Below are 10,020 nucleotides of genomic sequence, written 5' to 3'. Positions count from 1 at the left end.
CCTCAGGGTCATGTGGTCACAGCAGGGGTATCACCTCAGGGTCATGTGGTCACAGCAGGGGTATCACCGCAGGGTCATGTGGTCACAGCAGGGGTATCACCTCAGGGTCATGTGGTCACAGCAGGGGTACCAACCACCTCAGGGTCACATGTGGTCACAGCAGGGGTATCACCTTAGGGTCATGTGGTCACAGCAGGGGTACCACCACAGGGTCATGTGGTCACAGCAGGGGTATCACCTCAGGGTCATGTGGTCACAGCAGGGGTACCATCACAGGGTCATGTGGTCACAGCAGGGGTATCACCTCAGGGTCATGTGGTCACAGCAGGGGTACCAACCACCTCAGGGTCATGTGGTCACAGCAGGGGTATCACCTCAGGGTCATGTGGTCACAGCAGGGGTATCACCTCAGGGTCATGTGGTCACAGCAGGGGTATCACCTCAGGGTCATGTGATCACAGCAGGGGTACCAACCACCTCAGGGTCACATGTCCCAGCTCCATACATTTTCCCTTTTGTGCGCCCATTATTTTTATTGTTCTTAGAGGGAAACTTTTGCCTGTCACTGTGCGCCATTTCCAGGTAACAATAGAGAGAGTAAGGTGGAGGTGGAGGTAACGTGGCCCCCGGAGCCCTCCATGCCGACCCCGGGGCAGAAGTCACACACCCAGAGAGGGCGCACGGAGAAGCCGCATGTCTCCTAAGAAAGGGACAGCTGCGACTGCCAGGGAAGAGACGGCCCAGGAGGAGGGGGGCGTCTCTTTAAGAGGCGGGGGAGAGGGAGGAACTGGGAGAGACGGACAGAAACAAAGGAGAGAGAGAGAGACAGACAGGAAGGAAAAGAGACAGCAGCTGTGGCCGGGAGTGTTCCACGTGGGGCAGAGACAGCAGACAGCCCGCTATGGGGGAGAGCGCTGTGTGAGGCGAGACTGTCCCTGCGGAGAGGAGACACACGTGTCCGGGACCGCGGCTCTTACATTGTGTCTGTCCGGGAGTTCCCGTTATGGAGCGGTCTCAGTGAGCGCCGCGCCGTCTCTTCTCCGGTGACTGTCACTTTTCCGTTCTTTACAGAAGTGCGGGCCTGTCTTTGTCTGTGACCTCTGTCTCTTCCCCTCCCCGGGCAGTGTCTCGTCTCCTGCCCCATGGCCGCCCTCAGCAGCCCCGGCTCCGGCCCCCACCCCACCTCCCCCCGGGTGTACTTCCAGTCCCCCGGAGAGACAGCAGAGGAGCCGGAGAGACGACACCCGGGCAAAGTGACAGTCAAGTATGACCGCAAGGAGCTGAGGAAGAGGCTGAGGCTGGAGGAGTGGATCCTGGAGCAGCTGGTGGGGCTGTATGACTGCCAGGTGAGGGCACCTCTACCCACCCCAGCCTGGCACACATAGGCGAGGACAATAGAGGAGCTGAGCTGGCAGAGTGCCCCCTGCTGGGGAGGGTGATCTGTGCAGGCAGGGTGGGAGCTGGCACTGTGCGCCCATGCCACCCTGAGTCCTGGCAACAGCTGGGGACACCTGTCAGGAGCATGTGACAGCCATGGAGGGCATGGAGAGGGCTGGCATCTCTGTCACATCTACAGGAGGGTACAGCGCCCTCATCAGGGGAATAATCCACAGTGTCATGCTATAGATTATAATCCTGTACATGATGTCATACTATAGAATATAATACTGTACATGATGTTATACTATAGATTATAATACTATACATGATGTCATACTATGTATAGATTATAATACTGAACATAGTGTCATACTATATATAGATTATAATACTATACATGATGTCATACTATAGATTATAATCCTGTACATGGTGTCATGCTTTAGATTATAATACTGTACATAATGTCATACTATATAGATTATAATCCTGTACATGGTGTCATACTATATAAATTATAATCCTGTACATAATGTTATACAATAGATTATAATCCAAGACAGTGTCATAATATATAGATTATAATCCTGTACATGGTGTTATACTATCGATTGTAATCCTGTACATGGTGCCATACTATATAGATTATTATCCTCTACATGGTATCATACTATATAGATTATACTTCTCTGCATTGTAGTATACTATACATTATACTCCTCTGCATAGTGCCATACTATATAGATGATATACCTCCACATAGTGTCATACTATATAGATGATATACCTCCACATAGTGTCATACTATATAGATTATACTCCTCTGCATAGTGTCATACTATATAGATGATATACCTCCACATAGTGTCATACTATAGATTATAATCCTCCACATTAGTACTGTTATATAATCCTTCATGTTAGTATACTACTCTATATTGTAATCCACCATATTAGTATCATATTTGAGAATATAATCCTCTATTTCAGTATTACAGTATAGGAGCAGCCATGTGGCAGCCATGCTGGACGGTCCATGGGATGTTGCTTATTGCATCCCTATCCTGGATAGCCCCGGATTAGCAGACGTACGGGTGCAGCCGGCGTCCTGTATATTGTCACCACGTGAAAGCTTCCGTGTACTATAGTGCTTGTTGCTGACAGCGCCTCTGTATGGTGCAATATAATACTGGGTCCCCATTGTTTGTGATCTGTGGCCCACCCATCTCTGCTGTATGGGAAATTATATCCCAAGACCCTACCCTTGCAGTGGTGTGAATGTATTTTACATAGGACTGTGCATAGATCGGCCTGATCCAACCCTAAAGTAGCTGAATATGGATGTAATTGCTGCTCGGAGTTCTTGGCTCTGTGACAAATGTGATTTTTGCATATTGTACACTCCCTATGTACGCCATAGGAGTATATAGTATAAGCATAGTACAGCTGCAGCAAGTCCTGACCAGGCAGAATGGCCTGTAGTAAAGCAGTGTCCAGCAGGGGGAGCCCCTAGGGCTGGGGGTCACTGTGTTTTGAACATGTGTTTTTTGTTTTGAACCTACTGGAAGCTATGGGTGTCCATTGATTTTGATGGACGTCTGGTGCCCTCCAGAGATTACAGGTCTGGACAACTTGAGGCTGGGGAAAAAACAATAGGACGTTCTACACCACGGTGCTCTGACCATCCATTCGATCTCTCCATAGAAATGAAAGTGCTTAGTCTCCTGCTTAGAGTTCCTTTAATTTTGACTATAGTATTCATGCGTGCACTTCTCAATGCTATTACTTATTACCCCATTGATGAACAACCCTTTTAGACGTCTATGCAAGTAATTCTATTGCTTCAGATCAATAAAGTAACTTTGCAGGCAAGCTTGTTAAAAAGGGCCTCCGTTTTGTGTCCGCAGCTCCCATGCAGATCTGCATTTTCATGCTAACAGGGCACAAACACACCCTCTGTAGTTAAATCCTGGCGTCTTGTGTCACTTCCTTCCCTCCATCCTGTTGTCTAATGGTTGGCTACAGGAATGTAGAACTATAGGATCTGTGGAGCCTGTGTAGGATCTGCGGACACCAAGCACCAGCTTATAATATTCTCCTGCAGAAGTATATGTACACCTAAAGGCCAGGACTACGCTGTGACCGCTAGTCGCCTGCTGTCACTGTAAACTTGTTATATTACAGCAATGTATTACAACGATTCCTCCCTATAGAAAACAACATGTTACCAGGTTTCCCACAGGGAGACAATGAAGTAATGCGGCGACTGATCCATCAATCTTCAGGTCACCCTGGTTTGTATATACTCTATTCCACAGGTTACTCCGTTCATAGAAGGTTATGTGTCAGGTGACTGTAGGAAGCTATGGGGCGGATATAATGGGAGATGATTACACCTTAGTGTTAACTTGACTCCAGCGTGTTCGGAGCGTTGTTCACACCTACGTTATACTGGCTGACATGTTTACATACACTCTTATATACATGGTAACATTCTCTCCTGTGGGGACATATACAGTAGATACATTTGGTAAACTCTAACAGCATCCAGACAACTGTTAACCCTTACATTACGCTTTCATCCACCACATCCATAAATACATATGAAAATCATGTTAGCAGGTCCTGGTGACTGTACGCTGCAATAAAGGGGTATTCCGAACTGAGTGACCCCTTCTTATAATGAAGCATGGCATCTGCGGACCACTACTGCTTGGGCGGCCCAACATAGCCACACTTATTATTTATTACATGGCGACCATTCCGTGTTTGCATAGAATCTGTAGGTTTATCCAGCCTATTGGCTGTATAGGGGGTCCAGCATTGTTACTATAGATGCTTGGCCACTGACAGCCAGAACCCAACACTGGACTGAGTATTAACCATATGATGTATATCTCTTGCTAGGCATGTGACTGTGACACGGTATATGTGGTTACTGGGTATTTCTGGATGGCTTGGGTCTCATCGGGACACATTTACTGGCTGTGACTATGTGTTTCGCTGAACAATCTCACGCTGTGAATGTTTTAAGAAGCGTTGAGCAGTCGCGTCACCAGCATCGCATTCACAGTCTGCTCTTCACACTGTAGAACAGACAGTGATGAATAATACATGTTCCAGCCGATAAAGGTGATCTGGGGCTATATGGAGTATAAGGCCGTCCTAGTACATGTAGTGCATGCTCTACAGACCTCCTTCCCCAGCATTGACTCTGGACACACCATGGTCCACTTTCAGATACCACGTTTGTTACAAAGTCTCTACTACATAAGTTCAAAGCAGCATGGCAATTGCCGCCATTCGTGGGATCTATAACTTCATATCTAGACAGTATTGGGTTCATAGCATATTTTTCTAGTACTATCCCAGAGCTGACTCACTGCCGCTCCAGCCACAAGAACTCTAGTAGCTATTGGTGGTGCTGGTAATGGCGAGTTAGCTACATACATGTGACTCAGCCCTTAACCTCACCACTTCAAAGCATACTCCTGTACTTATGTACATATCATTATCCTCCTCGCCCACGTAACTGCACGTTTACTAGTTATCTGATGATATATAAAAGTTTAGTCATGGTGCTTTTGTAGCACAAAATATTCTCCAAATTATGTGCCAAAAATATGGCTAAAAAGGAGATGATGCTTAATTTGATGGCAGTAAATGAGCAGAGAGAAGCACTTGGTTAAGCACTTCTCTCTCCTGCAGGAGACGGATTGTATAGAATGCCAGATTTTATATAATATGCCCTGGAATGCTAGAATGGCTGCCTAGTGCTCATCCCGTGACCAGCCATTGCAGTAAGCTAATACTTCCATCACATCCTGTCGGCTCCTATTACAAACCCACAAAAATTCAAAGGTCCGGCTGTCCCAGGGAACTTACACATTACCCTATGTATAGTTTGTCTCTAGGGAATTTGTCATTGTTACGCCTAAAACATGATGCCATCACCCTTGAATAAGTGATTTATTTGTCCTGCATGTTGTAACATGTGACCTGTTGTACATGTGACAGTCATGTCTGATCTGCATCATATACCTTAAGGATAGTATTGCGTTCTTGTGAGAAGACATGTTGTTGTTGTAGATTCTGTATGGTAAATGTTTCTGCCTTTACAGGAAGAAGAAATCCCAGAACTGGAAATCGATGTGGATGAATTATTAGATATGGAGACGGATGAACAGAGGGGAGAGCGGGTGAAGGTTAGTGGACAGCCCGTTGTAGTGTGTAAAGTGTCCTAGATGGTCCCATATTGTGGTATGTACTGTACCCTACATGGTCCTGTGTCGTGGTGTGTACTGTGCCCTACATGGTCCCATGTCGTCATGTGTACTGTGTTCTTCATGGTCCTGCATTGTAGTGTGTACTGTGCCCTACATGGTCCCATGTCGTAGTGTGTACTGTGCCCTACATGGTCCCATGTCGTAGTGTATACTGTATTCCTCAAGGTCCCAGCCTCCTGACGTATTCTTTCTTTTTGCAGGAACTTCTCAATGACTGTTACAAACCAACTGAGGTGAGTGTACAGCTGTGAGTTTTTCCCTACTTTGCCTTGATCTGTTATATTTTTTTATTAGCTTTCCGCTTTCTGTCTGGGGGGTTTGTATTTTTGACGGCAAGACTATTGCAGAATATCACATTGTTGTAATAAGAAAATAGGGGAGCCCAGCCTTGTCCCTGATGTAGCCCCCTCCCAACAGCAATTCATATAAATCAGGAATATACAGCTCACTGTAGTCAGAGCCCACCGCCTCCTGCTATACCAGCCCAAACATGAGCAACAGCTGAAAGCCCCCACATGGAGGTAATAAAAAATGTTAAAGGCTGGTTGAGGCTGTTGACGTTGTGTATCTGGGCTTTTCAAAGGTTTGTCTATAAAATGAGGACGCTGGGACTAGGGGAGAACATATGCAAATGGGGAAGTAACTGGTTGAGTGATAGAAAACAGAGGATGATCATTGATGGGACATATTCTGATTGGGTAACAGTTACTAGTGGGTTACCGCAGGGGTCAGTGTTGGGTCCACTTCTTTTCAATATGTTTATTAATGACCTTGTAGAGGGATTACAGAGTACAATATCCATTTTTGCAGATGATACTAAACTGGGTAAAGTAATCGCCACAGACGAGGATAATATATTACAGAGGGATTTGGAGAAGCTGGAGGCTTGGGCGGTGAAATGGCAAATGAAGTTTAATGTAGATAAATGTGAGGTTGCCCATTTGGGCTGTAGAAATACTAAGTGCTAAATTTAAAAAAAAAAAAACTGGGAAAAACTGCTTCTGAAAGAACCTGGGGGTATTGGTGGACAGTAAACTAAACTTTAGTGATCAGTACCAGGCAACAGCTGCCAAGGGATTATTCTGATTGCCATTTTGGAGCCAGGAAGGAATTTTTCCCCCTGCGATAGACATCTGTCTTATAAGGGTTTTTGCCCTCCTCTCTATCAACACAGTAGGATTTCTGCAGGTTGAACTTGATGGACTCTTGTTTTTTTCAACTTTATTAGGGTATAAACCCACACATCGTATACACAGCGTATTTACTGCTGCAATACGCAGCAAATACGCAACAAATACGCAGCAGATTAGATCTAAATAACTGAACACAGCATCAAATCTGCTGCGTATTTGTTGCGTATCTGCTGCGTATACGGTGTGTGGGTTTGTACCCTAAGGCGAGACTCGCTGCAGATCCCGGCCCTATACTTTTAATGGCAGACAAACACGCAGCAGGGATGTACATCCCTGCTGCGAGCTTGTCTGCAGCCCACCCCATTAACCTCCCGGCCGCCGGAGCTGATACTTCACCTGATCCCGGCGGTTCCCGATGTCTTCAGCAAGCCGGAGCGAGGACCAGGTGAAGTATATGCTCCAGCCAGCCGCCCGCAGCCCCGGCCGCCCGATCGCCCCCCTGCAGCACCAATCGCACGCCGTCCCCCCCAATCGCCCCCCCCCCCCCCCGCAGCACCGATCGCTCGCACGCCCCCCTGCAGCCCGATGGGGGCTGCAGGGGGGCGATCGAGCGGCGGGGGCTGCAGGGGGGCGATCGGTGCTGCCGGGGGGACGATTGGGGGGGGGGGGGGGCGTGCAAGCGATCGGTGCTGCGGGGGGGCGTGCGATCGATGCTGTGGGGGGGGGGGGGCGATCGGGCGGCTGGCTGGAGCATATACTTCACCTGGTCCCCGCTCCGGCTTGCTGAAGACATCGGGAACCGCTGGAGCCGGGATCAGGTGAAGTATCAGCTCCGGCGGGGTTAATGGGGTGGGCTGCAGACAAACTCGCAGCAGGGATGTACATCCCTGCTGCGTGTTTGTCTGCCATTAAAAGTATAGGGCCGGGATCTGCAGCGAGTCTCGCTGCAAATACGCAGCAAGGGGACTCGCTGCAGACCCGCCAAGTGGGTTTGTAGCCTTAAAGGGAATCTGTCAGGTCCCTATCAGGTGGAGCTGCAGACAGGTGTGGCACTTCAACTTCCAAAGAAAATACTACAAGCAGATAGTTGTGGCACTTCAGCTTCTGAGGAAAAATGCAGTTTTATAACTCTGAAAATGGCTGTCAACAAAGACAAAAGCATCACTTGTTCTATCTCCTTGTGTCTGCAGCTCTGTACTTGGTACTGACCTGACAGATTCCTTTTAACAGTGTTAATTTGTAAAGCCAATATTAGTCTGACAGATCAACACAGGGAAAGACTTAAATATTCAGCCATACACCAGGGTGGTATTTATGTAGTGTCATTCACTTTAGCACTGGCCAGATGCTGGACTGTGCCTGTTGGAATTGGTAGCAACCTTTGGGGAATAGGAAAGCTGCGTCTTATTCTATCTCACAAGAGAATACTAGCTAGTATAAGAAATGCTTCTGCTGGAGGTGGGGCAGATAGATAGATATCTATATTATGTCAGGGGTGGGGAGACAGGGTAATATCAGGTGATGGAGGTGAAGTCTGTGTAAATTTCAATTTTGCATAACTAGAATGTAAAACTTGCTGATCCTTTCAATTTAACAAAGTGGGATGTTTTCCGATCATTGGGGGGTCTGACCATCAGTTGTTTGTTGCAGCTCCCCCTATACACAGTGAATGGAGCTGGAAGCATACTATACACTATACATTGTGCAATGGCCATGCTGGATTATTACAGCTCCCATTCCCTTCCATGGGAGCTGCAGTAACCCAGCACAGCCACTACAGTGTACAGAGTTGTCTGCTCCCTGCTCTATTGATTGGCAAACAACTGATCAGCTGGGTTGGACCCCACTGATCACATATTGATGAGAAAAAGTCCTGAAAAGCATGTGTGAGGGCTTTAATACTGTGAAATAGTTTGCAAAATGTAGAAGGAAACCCATCCTGGTGTTTGTCGTAGAAAGTGATACTAACTGCAGTTCTTCACCAAACAGGCCTTTATATCTGGATTACTGGAGAAGATACAGGGAATGCAGAAGCTGAGTACCCCCCAGAAGAAGTGACTGACACACTGAGACCTTCCGACATGGCACCTCCCTATCATCCTGGTAGATGTCCATATGACAGGGCCACAGGCTCCTCCTGCACCTACCGTGTGTCCGGCTTTTCATTCTACTTGGAAGTGTGATGCAGGGGAACCTTTTTTATATGACTATTTTGTAGAAATTTTTTTTAACTAAATAAAAATGTAATTAAGTGTTATGAGAACTTGTGTCGTAACATGGCTTCCCTTTTGATATTACTTCATCATCACCATAACAGGCCCAATCTCTTCTGTCTTATGTCTCCAGAGACTGCTGCTTGGTGACTGCACCCGTGAGACTTGCAGAAAATGAGGCTTTGTAAACATGGGGGTGAGGGCTGTACTGGCGCTCTGCTGACTAGAAAGTACACTGACAACTAATGTTCTTACCAGCATGAAATTCACATACAAGTAAATACGAGCACTAAATGGGCTATACAGTTCATAAATTATTATAGTATAATCTACCAATAGGTGGTGTACAGGCCACAAGCAAGGTGCAGCAAAATAAAGAAGACTTTAAAGGGGTGGTTCACAAATTATTTTTTTATATATTAAATCAACTGGTGCCAGAGATTCGTAATTTATTTCTACTAAAAAATTCTCAAGTCGTACAGTACTTATCAGCTGCTGTATGTCCTACAGGAAGTGGCATTCTTTCCAGTCTGGACAGAAGGAGCGGTTTTCTATGGGGGTTTGCTACTGCTCTGGACAGTGCCTGACATGGACAGAGGTGGCAGCAGATAGCACTATGTCAGAGAGAACACCACTTCCTGTAGGACATACAGCAGATAAGTTCTGAAAGACTTTAGATTTTTTTTAATAAAAGTAAATTACAAATCTCTGGCACCAGTTGATTTGAAAGAAAAAAAAAAGTTTTGATCGGTAAGGGTGTTCAGACCCGTATCAATCATAAAAAAGAGTGGGAAGAGGACCGCACTGTAGCTGCCCGATCTGTTACAGTAAAAGAGTCGGGCTCCATAGATTTACATTAGGAGCCCAACTCATTATAAGAAACAAGCCAGGAGAGGACCACGCTTAGTTCTCACGATTGGTACGGGTCTGAACACTCAGAGACATGTCAAAAAAATTTTTAACGGTCCAAAAGTTTTTTGAAATGAGTAACAATTTAAACATTGGAAA

At 46.4% G+C, this 10,020-nt stretch overlaps 1 protein-coding gene across 1 annotated transcript; it reads left to right on the top strand.

The window, feature by feature from the left end:
- Positions 1-788: 788 nt before the first annotated feature.
- PPP1R14B (protein phosphatase 1 regulatory inhibitor subunit 14B) lies at positions 789-9,062 on the top strand. Its single transcript, XM_069968264.1, has 4 exons — positions 789-1,346; positions 5,502-5,585; positions 5,867-5,899; positions 8,789-9,062. The coding sequence occupies exons 1-4, from the start codon at positions 1,143-1,145 to the stop codon at positions 8,855-8,857; spliced, it is 390 nt and encodes a 129-aa protein (XP_069824365.1). The 5' UTR covers positions 789-1,142; the 3' UTR covers positions 8,858-9,062.
- The last annotated feature ends 958 nt before the right edge of the window (positions 9,063-10,020 follow it).

Source organism: Dendropsophus ebraccatus, chromosome 4 (genome assembly GCF_027789765.1).
Source record: "Dendropsophus ebraccatus isolate aDenEbr1 chromosome 4, aDenEbr1.pat, whole genome shotgun sequence".
In the NCBI taxonomy this organism is placed as follows: Eukaryota; Metazoa; Chordata; class Amphibia; order Anura; family Hylidae; genus Dendropsophus; species Dendropsophus ebraccatus.
This window is presented reverse-complemented; position numbering and strand designations above follow the sequence as displayed.

Bases quoted from the DNA above. Each gene is read 5' to 3' on its own strand.
- PPP1R14B (XM_069968264.1), top strand. From the start codon at position 1,143: ATGGCCGCCCTCAGCAGCCCCGGCTCCGGCCCCCACCCCACCTCCCCC. The intron at 1,347-5,501 runs GTGAGGGCACCT...CTGCCTTTACAG, and splicing joins TGGGGCTGTATGACTGCCAG to GAAGAAGAAATCCCAGAACT. The intron at 5,586-5,866 runs GTTAGTGGACAG...TTCTTTTTGCAG, and splicing joins AGAGGGGAGAGCGGGTGAAG to GAACTTCTCAATGACTGTTA.